Raw genomic sequence first — 25,243 nt, forward strand, 5'->3', positions numbered from 1 at the left:
ATAGCTGCAAATCAATTCTGTAGCTGCTGACCTGAGATACAGTATCACTGCAACTACTGATCTGAGATAGTATAATGTAGTATAACAGCGACCAAAAACCTGAAATATATTGAATAGTATAATTGCAGCATTAGTTAAATCTTACTAATTACATTACAGGAACTATTACGGATGGTTATCTCAGGAAGCTGAGTTTTTGTTCACTAAATAGCTTCTTACTTTGCTCAAATTATAAATTAATTTTACAGTTTCATTGCATTTATCTTTGAAGATTCTCCAGCCCTTTTTTAAATATTTTACTCAGTGATCTCTTTTTAATATCATGCTTGAGTGTCTTATGAGAATGTAGAATGGATTAAAATTGTAATGATGTGAAAATTGGGGATTTTATTTTTTCAAGTTACTGACAGACTCATTTGCTCTGCTTGAACATCGTGAACCCTAATATGGAAAGACCTATAGAATGTCAGAACCTCCAGAACAGTTAGTTTGTATCCCCAGGTCATTTTGTTTTATCTTTTTGCTCAGAAACCATGAAGCAAAAAAATTGCTTAATATGACTGTAATAATGCTAACTCACTTATGGAATTAACTTTATCATTATAATATAAAATATACTTGGTTTGGTTAAAAAAGTAAAACAGTTCTTAAAACATGACATTTTTTTATTCCTCTTCCTGGTTGCCAGTCTACCATTTCCAGAACCAGGAACCTCATCACCTGAAATTGACCTCCATGCCTGTGCCATCTCTTCACTAGAATGAATCAAAACAAATCCCACTGCCTCGATCTTTGTCCATAGCCTCATATTTCTATTTGCTCAAAATGTTTATCTGCCCTTCCCTTAAAAGATACAGTGGCCCCTGTTAGATTGACACCTTGTGACAAAGCATTCCTTGCTTCAGCAATTTGCTGCATAAAGAAATTTCGACCAAACTCACACCTCACTGTCTGTCTTAGTAACAATTTTAAATTGATGAGTCCTCATCCATCACACCTAACCGGAAGAAATAATCGGCGGTTCCTGTAGATCACCGGATCTGTGTGGTTTCAGAAGGCCATTCGGCCCATCTTAATTCATCCATCCATTCCTTCCATTGCCACAACTAATTGCTTCTTTAAATGACTTCAGGGTTTTCATTACATGTGTTGATCATTCTCTGTGTAAAGAAGAACTTTCTGTTATCAGCCCTAAAATTAGCTTGGATTACTTTGAACCTGTTTTCTTGTTCTACTCACAGTTTAGTTCAAAGTAGTATCCTGGGTTAATATTTTCCTTAATATTATTCCGTAATATTACTCTAAAGGATCAACTCTCATGCATCTCCTTTGCAGGTAGAAAAGCCCAAATCTCTCCAGTCTTTCCTCGTAACTCGGACCCCTGACACTACTGATCAGCCTTGTGGCACTTCTCTGCACTGCCTCCAGTGTTTGAGTATCACATTGCAATGAAAAGATTGCTCAAAATACACCTGGCATGATGGATCCTCACCCATCCCACTATTTACTCAAGAAGAATATGTAACATTAAATCAGTAAAGCATGCAGAAACTTGCCAACAACGTAATCATTAGAGAGTGAGAAACAAGTGGAGGGACAGTTACAGAAGCAATACGTATTTGTTATTCTTTTCTCTGGTAGCAGCACCATGGGAGATCAATTCATTATCTATAAAAATGGATAGATACTTTTGGAATTGGCCGACCATTCAGAATTTTTTTTTTCTATTTGTTGACGCATAGGTTCCAAATGGCAACACCCCAGAGCTTGTGATTAATCCAGTCACTATAAATGATACCGGATGGTACATCTGTAGAGTGAACAGTGGCTGCTCTTTTGAATTTAGTCACTGGGTGCAACTGGAAGTTTATAATTTCAGTGCTGCCTATGGTAAGTGCCAACTTCTATCGAAAATGTGTTTTGTAAGATATTCTGTACCCTATAATTGAAAAAGAAGTTCATTTTAATTCATTGCGGATATTCTGTGCTGCACATTGATAATGGAAAGAACCCAGAGGTCCCCTGATAAGGCATCAGGACCAGATGAGATGCATCCAAGGATACTGAGGGAAGTGAGAGTGGAAATTGCGGAAGCACTGGCCATAATTTTCCAATCCTCCTTAGACTCAGGGGTGGTGCCAGAGGACTGGAGAATTGCAAATGTTACACCCTTGTTCAAAAAAGGGTACAAAGATAAGCTCAGCAACTACAGGCCAGTTAGTTTAACCTCAATGGTAGGGAAACTTCTAGAAACGATAATTCGGGACAAAATTAATAGTCACTTGGGCAAATGTGGGTTAATTAAGGAAAGCCAGCATAAATTTGTTCAGGGAAAATTGTGTTTAGCTAACTTGCTGGAGTGTTTTGAAGAGGCAAACAGAGAGGGTTGATGAGGGTAATGCTGTTGATGTGGTGTACATGGACTTTCAAAAGGCATTTGACAAGGAGCTGAACAACAGACTTGTGAGCAAAGTAACAACATGGATATAAAATTGGCTGAATGACAGGAAACAGAGAGTGGTGGTTAATGTTTGTTTTTTGGACTGGATTAAGGTTTGTAGTGGAGTTCGCCAGGGGACGGTGTTAGGACCCTTGCTCTTCCTGATATATATTAATGACCTATACCTTGGTGTACAGGGCACAATTTCAAAATTTGTGGATGATACAAAACTTGGAAGCATTATCAACTGTGAGGAAGATAGTGTAGAAATTCAAGACAGGTTGGTGGAATGGGTGGACAAGTGGAGATGAAATTTAATGCAGCGAAGTGTGACATGATTTATTTTGGTAGGAGGAATGCAGAGAGACAATATAAAATAAAGGGTGCAATTCTAAAGGGGGTGCAGGAGCAGAGGGACCTGGGTGGATGAATCATTAAAGGTGGTAGAACAGGTCGAGAGAGTGGTTAATAGAGCATATAGCATCCTAAGCTTTGCTAATAGTGGCATGGGGTAAAAAGCAAGGATGTCATGTTAAGCTTGTGTAGAACAGTGGTTCAGCCTCAACTGGTGTATTGTATCCAGTTCTGGTGTCACACTTTAGGAACGATGTGAAGGCATTACAACATGGTTCCAGGAATGAGAAATTTCAGTTACATAGTTCGATTGGAGAAGTTGGAACTTTTTCCTTGGAGAAGAGAATGTTGAGCGGAAATTTGATAGGGGTATTCAAAATCATGAGGGGTTTGGACAGAGTAGATAGAGAGAAACTGTTCCCATTGGTGGAAGGATCGAGAACAAGAAAGTACAGATTTAAGGTAATTGGCAAAAGAAGCAATAGTGACATGAGGAAAAACTTTTTCACAGTGAGTGGTTAGGATCTGGAATGCACTGCCTGAGAGTGTGGTGGAGGCAGGTTCAATTGAGGCATTCAAGAGGGAATTGGACTGTTATCTGAAAAGGAAGAATGTGCAGGGTTACGAGGAGAAGGCACGGGAATGGCATGAGGTGAATTGCTCCTTTGGATAGCTGGTGCATACACGACAGGCCAAATGGCCTCCTTCTATGCTGTAATAATTCTGTGATTCCACGATAACTCAATTTGTAAGTGCCATGCCCTTCTTCTTCATCTTTGGCCTTCTTGTCTTGAGAGACAGTGGGTAAGCACCGAGAGGTGGTCAGTGGTTTGTGGAGCTGCGCCTGGAGTGGCTATAAAGGCCAATTCTAGAGTGACAGACTCTTCCACAGGCGCTGCAGATAAAATTGGTTGTCGGGGCTGTTACACAGTTGGCTTTCTCCTTGCACTTCTGTCTTTTTTCCTGCCAACTGCGAAGCCTCTTCGACTCGCCACTCTTTAGCCCTGCCTTTATGGCTGTCTGCCAGCTCTGGCGATCATTGGCAACTGACTCCCACGACTTGTGATCAATGTCACAGGACTTCATGTCGCATTTGCAGACGTCTTTAGAGCGGAGACATGGATGGCCAGTTGGTCTGATACCAGTGACAAGCTCGCTGTACAATGTGTCCTTGGGGATCTTGCCATCTTCCATGCGGCTCACATGGCCAAGCCATCTCAAGCGCCACTGGATCAGTAGGGTGTATATGCTGGGGATGTTGGCCGCCTTGAGGACTTCTGTGTTGGAGATACGGTCCTGCCACCTGATGACAAGGATTCTCTGGAGGCAGTGAAGATGGAATGAGTTGAGACGTCGCTCTTGGCTGACATACGTTGTCCAGGCCTCGCTACCATAAAGCAAGGTACTGAGGACACAGACTTGAAACACTCAGACGTTTGTGTTCCGTGTCAGTGCACCATTTTCCCACACCCTCTTGGCCAGTCTGGACATAGCATCGAGAGACAGGTTACTGGTGATGGTTGACCCTAGGTAGGTGAACTCTTGAACCACTTCCAGAGTGTGGTCGCCAATATTGATGGATGGAGCATTTCTGACGTCCTGTCCCATGATGTTCGTTTTCTTGTGGCTGATGGTTCGGCCAAATTTGTTGCAGGCAGCCGCAATCCTGTCGACGAGTCTCTGCAGATACACTTTTGTGTGGGATGTTAATGCAGCATTGTCAGCAAACAGGAGTTCCCTGAGACGGGCAAGGTTGAACAACCCTGCCATCTAATCTTGTGTGGAGGAAAATGCCTTCTTCTGAAGACTTGAACACATGTGAGAGCACAGGGAGAAGAAGATCCCAAACAGTGTCGGTGCGAGAACACAGCCTCACGCCACTCAGGATAGGAAAGGGGTCTGATGAAGCACCGCTATGATGAATTGTGCCTTTCATATTGTCATGGAATGAGGTGATGATACTTATTAGCTTTGGTGGACATCCGATCTTTGCTAGTAGTCTGAAGAGACCACGTCTGCTGACGAGCTCAAAGGCTTTGGTGAGATCAATGAAAGCAACGTAGAGGGGCATCTGTTGGTCGCGGCATTTCTGCTGTAGCTGGCGAAGGGAAAACAGCATGTCAACGGTGGATCTCTCTGCTCAAAAGCCACACTGTGCCTCGGGATAGACACGCTCAGCCAGCTTCTGGAGTCTGTTTAAAACAACTCGAGCAAAGACTTTCCCCACTATGCTGAGCAGGGAGATTCTACGGCAGTTGTTGCAGTCACCGCGGTCACCCTTGTTCTTATCGAGGGTGATGATGTTGCCATCGCGCATGTCCTGTGGTACTGCTCCCTCATCCCAGCACAGGCAAAGCAGTTCATGGAGTGCTGAGAATATAGCAGGCTTGGCACTCTTGATTATTTCAGGGGTAATGCCATCCTTTCCAGGGGCTTTTCCACTGGCTAGAGAATCAGTGGCATCATTAGTTCCGATTTTGTTGGCTGTTCGTCCAGCTCATCCATGACTGGCAGAGACTGGGCTGCATTGAGGGCGGTATCAGTGACAACATTTTCCCTGGAGTACAGTTCTAGTTAGTGCTCCACCCAGCGGTCCATTTGCTTGTGTTGGTCAGTGATCGTTTCCCCTGATTTAGACTTGAGGGGGGTGATCTTCTTGATGGTTGGCCCAAAAGCTCTCTTAATGCCATTATAAATGCCTCTGATTTTTCCGGTATCGGAGGCCAGCCAAATACGACTGCATAGGTGTTGCCAGTAGTCATTAGCACAGTGCCTGGCTGTTCTTTGTGCAGTGCTTCTGGCTACTTTCAGTGCTACGGATGTTAACTTGTTGAGGTTTTCTTGTAGTTTAACAGTACAATGCGCTTAGTGGCTATGACAGGTTCCAGCTCTTCAAAGTGAGATTGAAACCTGTCTGCATTCTGCTTCTCACGTTTGCCAAACGTGGTCATCGCTGAGTCATAGATGGCGTCTAAGATATACTGACCATGAAGGTTTCAGTTTGTGTTTTTTTAAAATTCATTCAGGGATGTGGACATCGCTTGCTAGGCCAGCATTTATTGCCCATCCCTAATTGCCCTTGAGAAGGAGCTAACTAATCTTAACTCGGGCAATAGCCCACCATGAGGTGGGGAGAAACATCAGCCAGGCTTTCCAGTCTTCATTGCCAGCTAATGACCTTGATGAAAGCTGCAGGCATGTGGACATTGAGTGAATAAAATAACAGATTTGGCTGTACTCCCCCAGAGAGATGAACATTCACAGTCCCCTGTCAACAATGAGGAATAATCACAATGGAGAGGTATCAGAGGACTGCCAGGTAGTCCAAACTATATCCCAGAAAGGGTCACACTGTTGCTATTCTATGGCACCACACCCATTACATAATCAAGCAATAATGTCTCCTCATTTCCTTTCCCTGAATTCTGCACAGCTACTCAGAGCAAACTGGATGCTTCAGCTTGTGTTAAAAAGCTCTAAGTACTCATTCTAACTGCAATTTGAATCATATGCTGTTAGAACAGTCCATTTCAAATCATGTGATTCAGTTATGAGAGTCAGCTGTCAGAGTCATTTATGGCATAGAAGGAGGCCATTCGGCCCATCGAGTCCATGCCGGCTCTCCGCAGAGCAATGCAGTCAATCCCACTGCCCCACTCAATCCCTATAGCCCTGCAATTTTATTTCCTTTAAGAGCCCATCAATTTCCTTTTGAAATCATTGATTGTTTCTGCTTCCACCACCCTCGTGGGCACTGTATAAAAAAGTTCTTCCTCACATTTCCCCTGCATCTCTTGCCTAAAACCTTTGATCTGTGTCCCCTTGTCCTTGTATCATCAGTTAACAGTAACAATTTTTCCTTGGCTACCTTATATAAGCCTGTCATAATCTTGTACACCTCTATTAAATCTCCCCTCAATCTCCTTTACTCTAGGGAGAACAACCCCAGCTTTTCCAACCTAAATATAACCTATAAAATAAATAAAATTTCCAACCTAACCTTGTAACGAAAATCCCCCATCCCTGGAATCATTCTGGTAAATCTTCTTTCAACCCTTGCAAGGATCCTCACATTCTTCCTAACTTGTGGTGACCAGAACTGGATGCAGTACTCCAGTTGGGGCCTAACCAGAGCTTTATAAAGGAAGTTGCTGGTAACTTTGAAAATAGTTGGTTCAGAAAAAGATACAACTATGTTGTCACTAGGATTTCAGTAAAGTTACTGGTCTGCATGTCCACAAAATTGTGAAAAATACTGAGCTGTGCAATTGTAGCTTTTGCACTTCCAAATATGGTTTGGATCTAGAGAGAACAAATTGAGCTGTATTTGCCAAGGGTGATGTCCTGGTGATTGAAGGTCTGTCGCTGTTGCTGCTGGTGGTGAGAGAAATTTGAGGTGATAAACTAAAAGAATTGCACAAGAAGTTTATTAGGATGGACATTAAGGAGTATTGGCTTAAGTTCATATGGTACCAACTTACTGCTGAGACAATACTATAAATTATCTTCCCTCTACCACTACCTAGATCTGCAGCTGTCTCGATTTGTGTTAGCATAGACTGGATGTGTTTCAGGAATGTAAACTAAATCTTGGTGGTCAGTCGAATTTGATAAAACCCCTTTCCCTTTACTCTAGGATGCTGATGCCATTATAAACTACCTGAATGTGCGACTGAATTGTAATATATTCCATACATTGCGTACCCTTATAGCTCACAAGCAGCACTAGCACATGTTTCTGTACAAAGCTAAAACACACAAATGCAGACTCTCTCTGACACACATCATGTTAATATCTTTGCGTTTCTGCATCACGAATAAATTAAATTGGGTATGTAAGCAGTTCATATTTTATAAGAACTGATTCATTGACTTCAGAAAAGCACTGGAATTGAGACAGGTCTTAATATTCATTGATTCTGTAAATGACAAATGCAGTCTGTTCTTTTTATTTCCTCAGTTCCCTTCCCTCCTCCTGAGAGCACTGACTGTTGCTAGGACAAGCTTTACAGACATTAACAATCCCTTCTTATTTTGACTCAATTACTTTTTCTGTATGACCTTGGACATCGAGGCCTAGAAATTCAACCATGCCACAACCATTTTTTGGGCCCCAAAGAGCTTCCTAAGCCTCCAATATGGTGGCCAGGAAGTGAACGTTCAATAGGAGCCAGAAGTGTGCCACCCACCATCTTGGTAAAGGCTGAAAAATTTGGCATGAATGTTTAGGTCCTTTGCATATGCAAATAAATGGCAAATGCCTGTTTGGGGCTCCCTCTGCAAGATTGCTTTGCCCAGAGGCATCCGACACGAGTGTTGCTGCATTCAGAATAATCAGGCCTACTTGCGGCCTAACCGGCACTCCGTAAAGGTAATAAAATAAAAACAGAAAGTGCTGAAAATACTCAGCAGGTCAGGCAGCATCCGTGGAGAGAGAAGCAGAGTTAACGTTTCAGGTCTGTGACCGTTCGTCAGTCCTTAAAGATACCACCTGTGACCCTGCAACCAACAAGGTAAACTTTTACTTACCTGAAAGTGAAGCTGTGAGGAGTAGGAGCAGGAGTGTGCCCCCCACAAAAAAAAAATGGGCACACTGGATTTTCTAAGCCTGAGTATCAGTGGGCTGTTCATTTATGAAAGGCATCCCAGTTTATCCTGTCCTTACCCAGCTGTCTGTTTATGCATGTATGTATGAATGATGTATAATATATACAGGAACACTGACTTTACTCCCCCCTTTCCCTTGTCTAGGGCCACAGAGGCCAGTTGTTGCCCCTTAATTGCTACTCCGGCTCGTCTGTGGCTCATCCATTCCAATTTGAAACCCTGTTGTGAGGAAACTGACTCGGCACAGAGCTTAATCTGCCAGTTACGTCATTGAGAGGATAGTTCTTGCATTTATCATACTGCAGACATGACATAACCCAGGGCAGAAAGAGCATGCTGACATTTCAGTTCCGAGAAAATGTTTTGCTATCAGATGAAATGGGATAGTTTGCCAAGCTTTATTTTTGAAATTAGTTTGGACTACAGCATATATTCGCCATTGATAAGAACGGACACAATTAGTTGGACCAGAATGTCCTGAGACGGATGACTATCCAGAGGCAAAACTTTCAAGAAAATAATGACCTGTATCAAGTACATGTAATATTAGTACTTGCATCACTAAACCTTGATGCGTTGTATCTAAACATGATTTTTCCATGACCCTAACAACGCAAGACCCAATGTATTTCATATTCTTTCTTTCTTTCTTTCTTTTGGGCCTCCTTATCTCGAGAGACAATGGGTAAGCGCCTGGAGGTGGTCAGTGGTTTGTGAAGCAGCGCCTGGAGTGGCTATAAAGGCCAATTCTAGAGTGACAGGCTCTTCCACAGGTGCTGCAGAAAAATTTGTTTGTCGGGGCTGTTACACAGTTGGCTCTCCCCTTGCGCCTCTGTCTTTTTTCCTGCCAACTGCGAAGTCTCTTCGACTCGCCACTCTTTAGCCCCGCCTTTATGGCTGCCCGCCAGCTCTGGCGAACGCTGGCAACTGACTCCCACGACTTGTGATCAATGTCACAGGACTTCATGTCGCGTTTGCAGACGTCTTTAAAGCGGAGACATGGACGGCCGGTGGGTCTGATACCAGTGGCGAGCTCGCTGTCCAATGTGTCTTTGGGGATCCTGCCATCTTCCATGCGGCTCACATGGCCAAGCCATCTCAAGCGCCGCTGACTCAGTAGTGTGTACAAGCTGGGGATGTTGGCCGCCTCGAGGACTTCTGTGTTGGAGATACGGTCCTGCCACCTGATGCCAAGTATTCTCCGGAGGCAGCGAAGATGGAATGAATTGAGACGTCGCTCTTGGCTGGCATACGTTTTAGTTTTAGAGATACAGCACTGCAACAGGCCCTTCGGCCCACCGAGTCTGTGCCGACCATCAACCACCCATTTATACTAATCCTACACTAATCCCATATTCCTACCACATCCCCACCTGTCCCTATATTTCCCTACCACCTACCTATACTAGGGGCAATTTATAATGGCCAATGTACCTACCAACCTGCAAGTCTTTTGGCTTGTGGGAGGAAACCGGAGCATCCGGAGAAAACCCACGCAGACACAGGGAGAACTTGCAAACTCCACACAGGCAGTACCCAGAATTGAACCCGGGTCGCTGGAGCTGTGAGGCTGTGGTGCTAACCACTGCGCCACTGTGCTGTCCAGGCCTCGCTGCCATAGAGCAAGGTACTGAGGACACAGGCCTGATACACTCGGACATTTGTGTTCCGTGTCAGTGCGCCATTTCCCCACACTCTCTTGGCCAGTCTGGACATAGCAGTGGAAGCCTTACCCATGTGCTTGTTGATTTCTGCATCTAGAGACAGGTTACAGGTGATAGTTGAGCCTAGGTAGGTGAACTCTTGAACCACTTCCAGAGCGTGGTCGCCAATATTGATGGAAGGAGCATTTCTGACGTCCTGCCCCATGATGTTCGTTTTCTTGAGGCTGATGGTTAGGCCAAATTCATTGCAGGCAGCCGCAAACCTGTCGATGAGACTCTGCAGGCACTCTTCAGTGTGCCTATATACACATATATACACCATATATACACGTATATATACCATATACACGTACTTATAATCGTCAATCCAATTCTTTAGCAGATTTTGTTTTTGCTGCATTTTCTAATCTTTGCAAATTTCCCCATTACTGACTGCCTGCCCACCCCTGAAGGTGGTGATTCACTGAGATACAGTCTAATGGCTTGTTGCTACATTGCCCAATTGGCCATTTTTAGATTTTGGTAGACCATTTGGTCATCATGGATCATCACAATGGAGCCCAATCCTGTTGATTCCTGACATAGATAAGCTTGCAGTTCCAGCCAGGTTGCTTATATAGACATAAGGAGAGCCAGCCTGGATTTGTTAAAGGCTGATCGAGCTTGACAAATCTAATTGAATTCTTTGTTGAAGTAACTGAGAAAGTTGATGAAGGGAATGCAATGGATGTTGTCTTTATGAATTTTAAGAAAGCATTTGACAAAGTGCCACATAAAAGGCTGGTTAACAAAACTGAGGCTCATGGAATGGGGGGGCGGGGGGGTGGGGGTCAGTATCAGCTTGGATAAAAAATTGGCCTAAGGACCGAAAGCAGCGAGTTGTGGCAAATGGTTGGTTGTCAGACTGGAGGATGGTAGACAGTGATGTTCCCCAATGGTCAGTGCCAGAACCACTGCTCTTTTTGATATATATAAATGACTTAGATATTGCAATACAGAGTACAATTTCAAAATTTGCTGATCATACAAATCTTGGAGGTGTGGCAAATGGTGAAGATGATACCACTGGACTGCAACAGCACATAGATAGGCTAGCAGAATGAAAAAATGGAATTTAATACAGAGAAGTGTGAGGTGATGCAGTTTGGCAAAAGGGATATGGTGAGCTGAAATGTAGACTTAATGGCACAGTTCTGAAGTATATGCAGAGACAGAGGGACCTGGGGGTTCATGTGCATAGGTTCTTGATGGTGGCAGGACATATTGAGAAAGTAATTAGCAAAGCATATGGGATCTTAGGCTTCATAAATAGAGGTGTTGAGTACAAAAGCAGGGAAGTTCTGCTGAACCTTTATAAAGCTCTGGTTAGGCCACAATTAGAGTACAAAGAACAAAGAACAGTACAGCACAGGAACAGGCCATTCGGCCCTCCAAGCCTGCGCCGATCTCGATGCCTGCCTAAACTAACACCTTCTGCACTTCCGGGGACCGTATCCCTCTATTCCCATGTTATTCATGTATTTGTCAAGATGTCTCTTAAACGTCGCTATCGTATCTGCTTCCACCACCTCCCCTGGCAGCAAGTTCCAGGCACTCACCACCCTCTGTGTAAAAAACTTGCCTCGCACATTCCCTCTAAACTTTGCCCCTCGCACCTTAAACCTATGTCCCCTAGTAACTGACTCTTCCACCCTGGGAAAAAGCTTCTGACTATCCACTCTGTCCATGCCGCTCATAACTTTGTAAACCTCAATCATGTCGCCCCTCCACCTCCGTCGTTCCAGTGAAGACAATCCAAGTTTTTCCAACCTCTCCTCATAGCTAATGCCCTCCAGACCAGGCAACATCCTGGTAAACCTCCTCTGTACCCTCTCCAAAGCCTCCACGTCCTTCTGGTAGTGTGACGACCAGAATTGCACGCAATATTCTAAGTGTGGCCTAACTAAGGTTCTGTACAGCTGCAACATGACTTGCCAATTTTTATACTCTATGCCCCGACCGATGAAGGCAAGCATGCCGTATGCCTTCTTGACTACCTTATCCACCTGCGTTGCCACTTTCAGTGACCTGTGGACCTGTACGCCCAGATCTCTCTGCCTGTCAATACTCCTAAGGGTTCTGCCATTTACTGTATACCTCCCACCTGCATTAGACATTCCAAAATGCTTTACCTCACATTTGTCCGGATTAAACTCCATCTGCCATTTCTCCGCCCAAGTCTCCAACCGATCTATATCTTGCTGTATCCTCTGACAATCCTCATCATTATCCGCAACTCCACCGACTTATGTGTCGTCCACAAACTTACTCATCAGACCAGCTACATTTTCCTCCAAATCATTTATATATACCTCAAACAGCAAGGGTCCCAGCACTGATCCCTGCGGAACACCACTAGTCACATCCCTCCATTCAGAAAAACACCCATTCACTGATACCCTCTGTCTTCTATGACCGAGCCAGTTCTGTATCCATCTTGCCAGCTCCTCTCTGATCCCATGTGATTTCACCTTTTGTATCAGTCTGCCATGCGGGACCTTGTCAAAGGCTTTACTAAAGTCCATATAGATAACATCCACTGCCCTTCCTTCATCAATCACCTCCGTCACTTCCTCAAAAAACTCAATCAAATTAGTAAGACACGACCTCCCCTTCACAAAACCATGCTGTCTCTCGCGAATAAGTTCGTTTGTTTCCAAATGGGAGTAAATTCTGTCCCGAATAATCCTCTCTAATAATTTCCCTACCACTGACGTAAGGCTCAGCGGCCTATAATTTCCTGGATTATCCTTGCTACCCTTCTTAAACAAAGGAACAACATTGGCTATTCTCCAGTCCTCTGGGACCTCACCTGTAGCCAATGAGGATGCAAAGATTTCTGTCAAGGCCCCAGCAATTTCTTCCCTTGCCTCCCTCAGTATTTTTGGGTCGATCCCATCAGGCCATGGGGACTTATCTACCTTAATGCTTTGCAAGACACCCAACACCTCCTCCTTTTTGATAATGAGATGACTGAGACTATCTGCACTCCCTTCCCTAGGCTCATCCACCAAGTCCTTCTCTTTGGTGAATACTGATGCAAAGTACTCATTTAGCACCTCGCCCATTTCCTCTGGCTCGACACATAGATTCCCATCCCTGTCCGTGAGTGGGCCAACCCTTTCCCTGGTTTCCCTCTTGCTCTTTATATATGTAGAAAAAGCCTTGGGATTTTCCTTAATCCTGTTTGCCAATGAGTTTTCATGACCCCTTTTAGCCCTCCTAACTCCTTGCTTAAGTTCCTTCCTACTGTCTTTATATTCCTCAAGTGCTTCATCTGTTCCTAGCCTTCCAGCCCTTACAAATGCTTCCTTTTTCTTTTTGACTAGGCTCCACGTTATCCAAGCTTCCCGAAACTTGCCAAACTTATCCTTCTTCCTCACAGGAACATGCCAGTCCTGGATTCTAATCAGCTGACGTTTGAAAGACTCCCACATGTCAGATGTTGATTTACCCACAAACAGCCGCCCCCAATCTAAATTCTTCAGTTCCTGCCTAATATTGTTATAATTAGCCTTCCCACAATTTAGCACCTTCACCCGAGGACTACTCTTATCCTTATCCACAAGTACCTTAAAACTTATGGAATTATGGTCACATCTCCCGAAATGCTCCCCCACTGAAACTTCGACCACCTGCTGGGCTCATTCCCCAATACCAGGTCCAGAATGGCCCCATCCCTAGTTGGACTAACTACATACTGTTTCAAGAAGCCCTCCTGGATGCTCCTCACAAATTCTGCCCCATCCAAGCCCCTAGCACTAAGTGAATCCCAGTCAATATAGGGGAAGTTAAAATCACCCACCACCACAACCCTATTGCCTTTACATCTTTCCAAAATCTGTCTACATATCTGCTCCTCTACCTCCCGCTGGCTGTTGGGAGGCCTGTAGTAAACCCCCAACATCGTGACTGTACCTTTCCTATTCCTGAGCTCCACCCATATTGCCTCGCTGCATGACCTCTCTGAGGTGTCCTCCCGCAGTACAGCTGTGATATTCTCCTTAACCAGTAATGCAACTCCCCCACCCCTTTTACATCCCCCTCTATCCTGCCTGACGCTTCTAAAGCCTGGAACATTTAGCTGCCAATCCTGCCCTTCCCTCAACCAAGTCTCTGTAATAGCAACAACATCATATTTCCAAGTACTAATCCAAGCTCTTAGTTCATCTGCCTTACCTGTTATGCTTCTCGCATTGAAACAAATGCACTTCAGACCACCAGTCCCGCTGTGCTCAGCAACATCTCCCTGCCTGCTCTTCCTCTTAGTCCTACTGGCCTTATTTACTATGTCCTCCTCATTTATTTCACTAGCTGTCCTACTGCTCTGGTTCCCACCCCCCTGCCACACTAGTTTAAACCCTCCTGAGGTATGCTAGCAAACCTTGCTGCCAGGATATTAGTGCCCCTCCAGTTTAGATGCAACCCGTCCTTCTTGTACAGGTCCCATCTGTCCCTGAAGAGAGCCCAATGGTCCAGATATCTGAAACCCTCCCTTCTACACCAGCTGCTCAGCCACGTGTTTAGTTGCACTATCTTCCTATTTCTAGCCTCACTGGCACGTGGCACAGGGTGTAATCCAGAGATTACAATTCTAGAGGTCCTGTTTTTTAACTTACTACCTGACTCCCTAAACTCCCCCTGCAGGACCTCATCACTCTTCCTTCCTATTTCATTGGTACCGATGTGTACCACAACCTCTGGCTGTTCACCCTCCCCCTTCAGAATGCCCCCTGTCCGTTCAGAGACATCCTTGACCCTGGCACCAGGGAGGCAACATACCATCCTGGAGTCTCTTTCACGTCCACAGAAGCGCCTATCTGTGCCCCTGACTATAGAGTCCCCTATAACTATTGCTCTTCTGCGCTTTGTCCCTCCCTGCTGAACAACAGTGCCAGCCGTGGTGCCACTGCTCTGGCTGCTGCTGTTTTCCCCTGATAGGCCATCCTCCCCAACAGTATCCAAAACGGTATACTTGTTAGAGAGGGGATAGCCACAGGGGATTCCTGCACTGACTGCCTGCCCCTTCTAACAGTCACCCATCTATCTGCCTGCACCTTGGGTGTAACCACTTCTCTAAAACTCCTGTCTATGACGCTTTCCGCAACCTGCATGCTCCTAAGTGCATCCAGTTGCCGCTCCAACCGATCCATGCGGTCTGTGAGGAGCAGCAACTGGGTACACTTCCTGCAGATGTTGTCGTCCGGAACGTTGGAAGCGTCATGGACCTCCCACATCTCACAGGTGAAGCACTTCACCCCTCTAACTGTCATTTCTAGCACTAATTAGTTAATTCATATAAAATAAATAAATACTTATTAAATCCTTACTAAATTATGATACACTTAACTATATGGTCCCTAGTGCTAGATTTCTACAATAAATACTAAATGCTAACTAAATACAGTAATCTACTCCCTCTGGTTTAGTTACTCGACTTATTAATTAGTTAATTAGTGTTTTAATCGATTTTTATCAGTTTTATTTTCAAATTCAGTACAGATTCCCTACCAGCCATTCAGGTCACAGCTTTCTTGTGACGTCACTTTTTCAGTTTTTTTCCCCACCCGAGGTAACTTACTCTGTATACTTACCGCTCTGGAACTCCGCCCTCCGAGTCTTCTCCGAGAATGTAGGCTGCGAATCCCTGAGGTAAGTTTTTTATACTTACCGGTCTGGAACTCCGCCCTCCGAGTCTGCTCCGAGAATGTCGGTTGCAAATCCCCAAGGTAAGTTTTTTATACTTACCGGTCCGGAACTCCGCCCTTCGAGTCTGCTCCGAGAATATAGGCTGCGAATCCCCGAGGTAGGTTTTTTATACTTACCGGTCTGGAACTCCGCCCTCCGAGTCTGCTCCGAGAATCGCCGAGGTAAGTTTTTTATACTTACCGGTCTGGAACTCCGCCCTCCGAGTCTGCTCCGAGAATCCCCGAGGTAAGTTTTTTATACTTACCGGTCCGGAACTCCGCCCTCCGAGTCTTCGTGTCCAGTTCTGGTCACCACACTTTATGAAGCATGTGAGGGTCCTTGAGAGGGTGCAGAGGAGATTTACCAGAATGGTTGCAGGGATGAGGGATTTTAGCTGCAAGGTTAGGTTGGAGAAACTGAGTTTGTTCTGCTTGGAGCAAAGGAGATTGAGAGGAGATCTGATAGAGGTGTACAAGATTATGACCGGTTTAGATAAGTTAGACAAAGAAAAGCTGTTCCCATTAGTTGATGGTACAAGGACTACGGGACACAGACTGAAGGTTTTGGGTATCAGTTACGGGGGAGGGGGTGGGGGCGGCGGGTGGTGAGGAACAACTGTTTTACGCAGCGAGTGGTAATGACCTGGAATTCACTGCTTACGAGGGTGATGGAAGCGGAGACAATCAATGATTTCAAAAAGAATTTGGATGGGCACTTGAGAGAATTATCTTGCAAGGCTCCAAGGTCGTAGCGGGGTATTGGGACTGACTGGATAGCTCTGCAGAGAGCCTGCATGGACTCAATGGGCAGAATAGCCTCCTTCTGTGCTCGAATGACTCTCTGACTCTATTAGGATGACTAACCTTCACCCTTCACCCTCCAATTCCTGGAGCTTTAAGGCCAATTACCATACTTCCAATTCTGCTGGGCTGTGATTAACAAACCCAGAGTAGATCAAGGATTGAACCTTCAGCTTTCCTGATCTTTGTGCCCCAATACTACTCTTGCAATACATTCACACACTGAATCTTCAAGATCTAACATTTAATGACTTAATCAGCATAATATTGACTAGTTTTGCGTAGAACTAACTTTGCATCTGAAACTGTATAAAAAAAGTCTTCTGCTCTCTATATGTGCTTAAGGCGCTTTAGTTTTCTACTTATCTTCTAAATTTACGGCTGAAGTTAAATAATTTGCTTTAATCAATATTCTCTATGCATATTAGTAGCTTTAAACAATTTTAATATGTGCTCATGTTCCCTCACTATTGCCTTTTTAAAAAAAAATCAGTTCTGTTTCCCCCTCCTTCCCCCTGACCCCCACTTCCCACCCCAACACAGCAATGCCCTTTTGAAAATACAATGCCCAAAACAGCACAGTGTACTAAATGTATCTTCAGTCATGAGTTGTACAGGGTTAAAAGGACCTGTTTCAATGTTTAATTAAACACTCGCAATATTTCTCTCAGCATTCAGTTCTGCAGCTTGAATGGTGGAGGGGTTTAGGAAGGAAATTGCATAAAGCTGGTAGGAAAGCATTGGAAGTGAAAAAGGCGTGGATGAGGATTTCAGCAGTCAATGGGTTGAGACAGGGGCTGAGTTGGCTAATGTTGTGGGTGCGCAAGTAGACAGTTTTATGGTGGAGAGGATGAGAAGTCTGAAGCTCAGCTCAGGGTCAAACAGAATGCCAAGATTGTATATCGTGTGCTTCAGACTATGACAGTAGCCAGTGTGGGGGATGGAGTTAGTGACTTAGGGTGTGGACTTTCTTTTGGGGTGTGAAATTAGTGGTTTGGTTACTAGTCACCATTTCACTCATTCTGTTCTAAATCCATTCACTTGGTCACAAACACCACAGAACCATAGAAAAGTTACGGCACAGAAAGAGGCCATTCAGCCCATCATTTCTGCACAGTGGCGCAGTGGTTAGCACCGCAGCCTCACAGCTCCAGCGACCCCGGTTCAATTCTGGATACTGTCTGTGTGGAGTTTGCAAGTTCTCCCTGTGTCTGCGTGGGTTTCCTCCGGGTGCTCCGGGTTCCTCCCACATGCCAAAGACTTGCAGGTTGATAGGTTAATTGGCCATTATATATTGCCCCTAGTATAGGTAGGTGGTAGGGAAATATAGGGACAGGTGGGGATGTGGTAGGAGTATGGGATCAGTGTAGGATTAGTATAAATGGGTGGTTGATGGTCGGCACAGACTCGGTGGGCCGAAGGGCCTGTTTCAGTGCTGTATCTCTAAACTAAACTAAAAGAACTGAAAAAAACTAGCTGACCAGTTTAATCCACCTTCCAGCACCTGGTCCATAGCCTTGCAGGTTACATCACTTCAGGTGCAGGTCCAGATAGCTTTTAAATGAGTTGAGGGTTTCTGCTTCCACCACCGTTCCGGGCAGTGAATCCAGACACCCACCACCCTCTGGGTGAATACGATTTTCCTCATGTCCCCTCTAATTCTGCTACCAATCACCTTAAATCGGTGCCCCCTGGTAATTGAGCTCCCCGCTAGGGGAAACAGGTCCTTCCTGACTACTCATTTCCAAAAGGCATTCGATAAGGTGCCACATAAAAGATTAATAAAGATAAGGGCTCATGGTGTTGGAGGTAATATATTAACGTGGAGAGAGAATTGGTTAACAGACAGGAAGTAGAGTGGGCATAAATGGGGTATTTTCAAGTTGGCAAGCAGTGAATAATGGGGTGCTGCAAAGATCAATGTTGGAGCCTCAGCTATTTACACTCTATATTAATGACTTGGATGAAGAGACAGAGACAAATGTATCTAAGTTTGCTGATGATACAAAGCTCGGTGGAAAGGTAAGCTGCAGGGAGGACATTGAGAAGCTGCAAAGAGATATAGACAGGTTAAGTGAGTGGGCAATAAGATGGCAAATGGTGTATCATGTAGGGAAGTGTGAAGTTGTTCACTTTGGTCATAAAAATAGAAAAGCAGAATATTTTTTAAAAGGTGTGAAACTGGTAAGCGTTGATGAAGGGACGCACAAAGTTAACATGCAGGTGCAGCAGGCTATTAGGAAGGCAAATGGCATGTTGGCCTACGTTGCAAGGGGATTGGAGTACAGGATTAGAGAAGTCTTACTAAAATTATACAGGACTTTGGTGAGACTGCACCTGGAATACTGTGTGCAGTTTTGATCTCCACATTTAAGAAAGGATATACTTGCACTGGAGGCAGTGCAGCGAAGATTTACTAAATTGGTCCCTGGGATGCGAGGGTTGTCCTATGATGAGAGGCTGAGTAAATTGGGCCTGTATTCTCTGGAGTTTAGAAGAATGAGAGGTGATCTAATTGCGACAAGATTCTGAAAGGGCTTGAGAGGGTAGAAGCTGAGAGATTGTTCCCACTGGTCAGGGATTCTAAAACACGGGGACGCAGTCTCAGGATAAGGGCCCAATCATTCAGGACTGAGATGAGGAGAAATTACTTCACTCAAAGGGTTGTGAATCTTTGGAATTCTCTACCCCAGAGGGTTGTGGATGCTCCATCATTGAATACATTTAAGGCTGGGATAGATAGATTTTTGGTTCCACGGGGAATCAAGGGATATGGGGAGCGGGCAGGAAAATGGATCAGCCGTGGTCGTATTGAATGGTACAGCAGGCTCGATGGGCCATATGGTCTACTTCTGCTCCTATTTCTTGTGTTCTTGCGTACTCTATCTAGGCCTCTCATAATTTTGTACCCCTCAGCCTCCTCTGTACTAAGGAAAACAACCTTAGCCTATCCAATCTTCCCTCAAAGCTGCAGCTTTCAAGCCCTGGCAATATTCTTGTAAACACATTCCTAACCCTGTGTGAACATGCGCACTCACACAGACACACACAGAATCAATCCTGAACCCTTGTTCACATTCTCACTTTTGGAACCCTGTGCTTTCATTGGCGCTCACACATTACAAATTCTATATTCTTACGCATGTATGCATGCGCAAGCGTACACAGATGTTTTCTCCTAATCCTATGTTCTTACCATAGAATCATGGAATAGTATAGCACAGAAGGAGGCCATTGGGGCCATTGAATCTGTGCTGGCTCTTTCAAAGACCAATCTAATTAATCCCACTCAGTTGCTCTTTCAGCATCTCCCTGCAATTTTTTCTCATTCAAGTATTTATCCAATTCTCTTTTGAAGGTTATTACTGAATCTGTATCCACTGCTCTATCAGTAGTGCATTCCAAACCCTAACCACACCTTGCTTTCTCTTCAGCATTTGTTTTGCCAATCTTGTGCCCTCTGGTTATCAGCCCTTCAGCCGTTGAAACAGTTTCTCTTTATTTACTCTATCTGAACCCCTCATGATTTTAAACACCTCTATCTATCACCTCCTCTTAGCCTTCTCTGCTCTAAGGAGAACAAGCCCCCAGCTTCTCCAGTTTATCTACATAACTGGAATCCTTCATCCCTGGAACCAATCCAGTAAATTTCTTCTGTACTCTCTCCAAGGCCTTCATGTCCTTTCCAAAGTGTGGCACCCAGAATTGGACATAATGGGCAGAATCATGTAGCCTTAGTTTTTGCACAAACGTTGGAGAGATTTTTGGGTTGGGAACCCAGACACATGAGTCTAATTAGAAACCCGCCTATGAGATCGCCATTCAATTAGGAATGGTGGGTGGGATGACGGGTCAGGCCTTCGCAGTGGCTGCACAGAGATTTGTGCTGCGATGACTTGGAGGAGCTACTTCTGAAGAAAATGGAAGGGAGACATGAAAGGTCTGTAGCCCCGTTCAGTTGTGAAAATCTACTGCAGGACCTGCCAGTAACTTCCTTACCAAGGCCATTAACTTTAATATCAACCTCAATGACCAGCTCCTGTCATCTCAAGCCCTGACGTCAGGCTTTCCCCCTTTATAGTTGTTTAATTGGCCACCACCATTCACAACTGGATGTGGCAGGATTGCAGAGCTTAGAACTGATCCATTGGTTGTGGGATCGCTTAGCCCTGTCTATCACATTCTGCTTCTACTGTTTGGCATACAAGTAGTCCTGGGTTGTAGCTTCACCAGGCTGACACCTCATTTTGAGCGATGCCTGATGCTCTCCTGCACTCTTCATTGAACCAGGGTTGGTCCCCGGACTTGATGGTAATAGTAGATTGTGGTTGAATACAGTTCTGCTGCTGCTGATGGCCCACAGCGCCTCATGGATGCCCAGTTTTGAGTTGCTAGATCTGTTTGAAATCTATCCCTTTTAGCACCTTGGTAGTGCCAAACAACAGCAAGGGTGGGCATCGTCAATGTGAAGTCGGGACTTTGTCTCCACAAGGACTGTTCAGTGGTCACTCCTACCGATATGGTCATGGACAGATGCATCTGTGACAGGTAGGTTGGTGAGGACAAGGTCAAGTAGGCTTTTCCCTCTTGGTCATTCCTTCACCACCTGCTGCAGACCCAGTCTAGCAGCTATGTCCTTTAGGATTCAGCCAGCTCGGTCAGTAGTGGTGCTACTGAGCCACTCTTGGTGATGGACATTGACGTCCCCCACCCAGAGTACATTTTATACCCTTACCCTCAGTGCTTCTTCTAATTGGTGTTCAACATGGAGAAACACTGATTCATCAGCCAAGGGATGAGGGTGGGGGGGGGGAGGGTGCACAGTAGGTGGTAATCAGCAGGAGGCCTGCAAAGAAAGTCACAAATAGAAGCTGCAGTACCTCTCAAACTATTAACTGCAGATTATTTTGTGACTTTATAGGAATGCACATATGATAGTTACACAGATAGATTAATATCAGGGTGAGTTTTTAGGAGGTGCCACTTTCTATAGTTACATAGGCCTGAATTTAACCATCTGCGGCTGGGTCATGGAGGTGGAGGTGGATGTGGAAGCGGGTGGAAAAGACTCTCCCGCTCCGACCTCCGATCCCCTTACGATCATGTGCTGGCCGGTCCATTAGCGGCTGGCAGGCGGGGTCGCTCACAAATCCACAACTGGGAGGAGGGGGGGTTGGGAGGTAAGGCGTTAGCCGACTCGTCCCGTGACCTGGAAGAAGGTGCTGGCGACATGTTTAAAGTGCTGCCAGTACCTAATGCCTAAATGCAAACCCTCATGCCACCTGGGCAATGCTGCTTTAAGGGGATGACCCTTCCCATTGTTGCAGAAACGCCACCAAGTCCTTTCCCCCACCATCACCCTCCCCTCCAATTAGGCCGCTCTCCAATGAGCCCCCTGCTAGGAGGACTTACTGCTCAAAGAGACCTCAAGCCAACACAAATGTTTACCCTAATATAAAATAAAAACATAAAAGTGCTGGAAATAGCAGGTCTGGCAGCATCTGTGGAGAGAGAAGTAAAGTTAACATTTCAGACCAGTGACCTTTCATCAGAACTGGCAAAGGTTAGAAATGTAATAGGTTTTAAGAAAATAAAGTGGGGGTAGGGCAAAAGAGAACAAATGGGAAGATGTTAATAGGACAGAGGGTCACAGAGAATAACTGACAAGGAGGTAATGGGGCAAAGGCAAAGACAAAAAGTGTGTTAATGGTATGGCTGCTGCCCTGTTGCCACCCTTTAAATGCTGTCAAAGCTCCGATCCCCCGTGTGGCCTGTGCATGGCTCATAAAATTCTGAGGGGCATGTAAAATTGGTGTCAATTGCCTCCTTGACTATCTTAATTGGCCTTTAATTGCTCATTTGCAGATGGCGAGCAGAGTCCCCACTCGGCTTGCCGTCTGCCCTTGATAAAATCGCATTCCAGTGTCATGACATCAGGGGCCTGACTCAACATTATCTTGCGTTATTTTACGTCCCCCTGTACCCCCCATCTCCATCACCGTCTGTTTTGAACAGGTAAAATTCTGGCCAAAGGGGGAACTTCACAGATGGCAGAAAGAAAAGGATATGTTATATTTGGATACGGTGCAAAGCTACAAAGAACAGTAGATTCACTAGAAATGCAACTTATGATTCCTCATTTTTTCCATTAAATACAGGAAATGGTATTGTGAGTATGACTAATACAATTAAGCAAAGGAGAAATCTCTGTGTGGCGATAGCTTTGAATGTCAGTTGCTTGAGTAATGGTGACAGAAACTGAGATAAGGATTAAGAATATTGTTTGGGAACAGTGTGTGCTGCATATACTTCCCTGTAAAACACATGTTGAATAAGAAACTTCTTCACTGTGATGATGAATACAACAGACCAATTCTCTAAATTTCTCCCATTGACATAAAAGTCAACAATCTAATTAAAACTCTAACATTAACGAGAAATCACCAAGGAAACAAATTGTTCATTCTGGTGAAGAGTTCAAATGGCAAGGGGATGCCAAGTTAAAAATTAATAAGTTAGAATGAGCAGGCTTGAGGGGCCATCTGGCCTACTCCTGCTCCTCCTACTTATGTGCTTAAGGGAAGCTGAGAAAAACCTTAATACCTCAAGGGTAATGGAGTTGAGTTGTGTGATAAATTACCAGGAAAGATCACAGAAGGCGATGATATAAACAGGGTACAAGAGACTTTTATGCATTCCTGGAGAGTGAGCAAATTGTAGGGTGTGCTGGGAAAATCTGAACAATCCCTCAAAAACGCTAACCTTGATTGGGCGTAATAGCATTTTCCAGCTCCTAAAAAAAAAATCAAATAGAAGAAGACTATGAAATGCTGAATTCTGTAAATACACAGGCCAGTCAGAATGTGCAAAGACAAAAGTCATGCAGTTTCACGTGTGCACCTTTCATCAAAATCGAAGACGAAAAGAGGAGTAGTCATTTTAGTAAGGTTAGAAAAATAACACAGAAAATACTGCAGGGAAAAGAGGAGCCAGTCAACAGGGAGGCCAATTACAGAGATGGAATTAGACACAGAAAATGCTGGAAATACTCAGGGCAGGCAGTATCTGTGGAGAGAGAAACAAGTTAACGTTTCAGGTTGACGACCTTTTGTCAGAGCTGGAAAAAGTTAGGGATGGAGTTATTGGTTGAATGACCTGAAAATTTTTCATTGTAAACTGATAGATGATATAAAAGATCTTCAGTGAGGTGATGGACAGACCTAACCAGGGCAAAAGAGAATGCAAGTAGTTAGGAGGATGAAAGGTCATAGGAGAAGCTCACACAAAAAAATGGAGAAAATTGAGGAACATAAAGAAAAGCTGCAACTGCAGCAGATCAAAACTTGAAATAGAAAGTGCTAACAAAAAATAGTGGATCTGAAAAAGAAAATGGGCAACATAATGTGTCAACCCATCCTTCCCCAAACCCCCCTCCCCCCATTGAACATCCAGGGCTATGTTCTGATGAAAGATCTCTAATCCAAGTTTCAACCTGTCTACGATTTCCCCGAATATTGACATAGCCACCCTACATTAGAAACACCTCATGCGATAAAGAGAATGGAGAATATACTGAAGATCTGAAATGGCTGAAGTCTAAGGTTTAAGTTATTGAAGTCTTTGGAAGAAAATCTACAATGGCTTCACTCCGCAGTTAATGTGAGGTGGATCAGTACCTAAGACCAAAGTTGCTGATATCATTCCAAATTGTGGAAATAGGACAATTGGCATAGTTGGGGCAGGCTGCTGGCACCAGCAATGGAACTTCAGTAACACCTGCCATAATCGGCCTTTGAAAGTTGGAACAGCCCAAAACTGCCCTGCTTGAAGTGCCTGAGACCATTCTGTGCTGAAAAAAAAATTTCACAAGAGGTTTTTGGCTCTTTTGAAGGGAACGATTCTGGCACTTCATTCAGATTGATTACTTTTCACTTTTAAATGTTTCATAATCATAACAGTTCCACTGAGTTTGGTGAAGGAACTCAATGGAAACATTCTCAGGGCAGCCCAGGAACACTTCAGGAATGCTTTCTTGGCTTAGGGGTGAGAAGGTTGGGCGGAAAACCTACCCACGCATTGCAAAATGGCTGCAGAGAGCCCAGCAGAAGGATGAGATGCTATTCCTGAAGCTTTGTGTTAAGCCTGGCTGGAACAGTCCTTTTTTCCTTTTTGGCCTCCTTGTCTTGAGAGACAATGGGTAAGCGTCTGGAGATGGTCAGTGGTTTGTGGAGCAGCGCCTGGAGTGGCTATAAAGGCCAATTCTAGAGTGACAGACTCTTCCACAGGTGCTGCAGAAGAAGTCGGTTGTCGGGGCTGTTACACATTTGGCTCCCTCCTTACACTTCTGTCTCTTTTCCCGCCAACTGCTGAGCCTCTTCGGCTTCCCTCTCTTCAGTTCCGCCTTTATAGCTGTCCGCCAGCTCTGGCGATCACTGGCAACTGGCTCCCACGACTTGTGGTCAATGTCGTAGGACTTCATGTCGCGTTTGCAAATGTCTTTAAAGCGGAGACATGGACGGCCGGTGGGTCTGATACCGGTGACGAGCTCGCTGTACAGTACGTCCTTGAGGATCCTGCCATCTTCCGTGCGGCTCACATGGCCAAGTCATCTCAAGCATCGCCGGCTAAGTAGGCCTACATGCTGGGGATGT

At 44.8% G+C, this 25,243-nt stretch overlaps 1 protein-coding gene across 2 annotated transcripts in view; it reads left to right on the forward strand.

The window, feature by feature from the left end:
- The window catches only part of malt1 (MALT paracaspase 1), a 121,112-nt gene that overhangs the window by 23,457 nt on the left and 72,412 nt on the right, over window positions 1–25,243 (forward strand). For both annotated transcript variants that reach the window (XM_068031074.1, XM_068031082.1), the window contains exon 4: window positions 1,743–1,890. In XM_068031074.1, coding sequence (XP_067887175.1) covers window positions 1,743–1,890 — 148 coding nt within the window. The remainder of the gene's footprint in view (window positions 1–1,742; window positions 1,891–25,243) is intronic.

This window comes from Heterodontus francisci, chromosome 1 (genome assembly GCF_036365525.1).
Source record: "Heterodontus francisci isolate sHetFra1 chromosome 1, sHetFra1.hap1, whole genome shotgun sequence".
NCBI lineage: Eukaryota > Metazoa > Chordata > Chondrichthyes > Heterodontiformes > Heterodontidae > Heterodontus > Heterodontus francisci.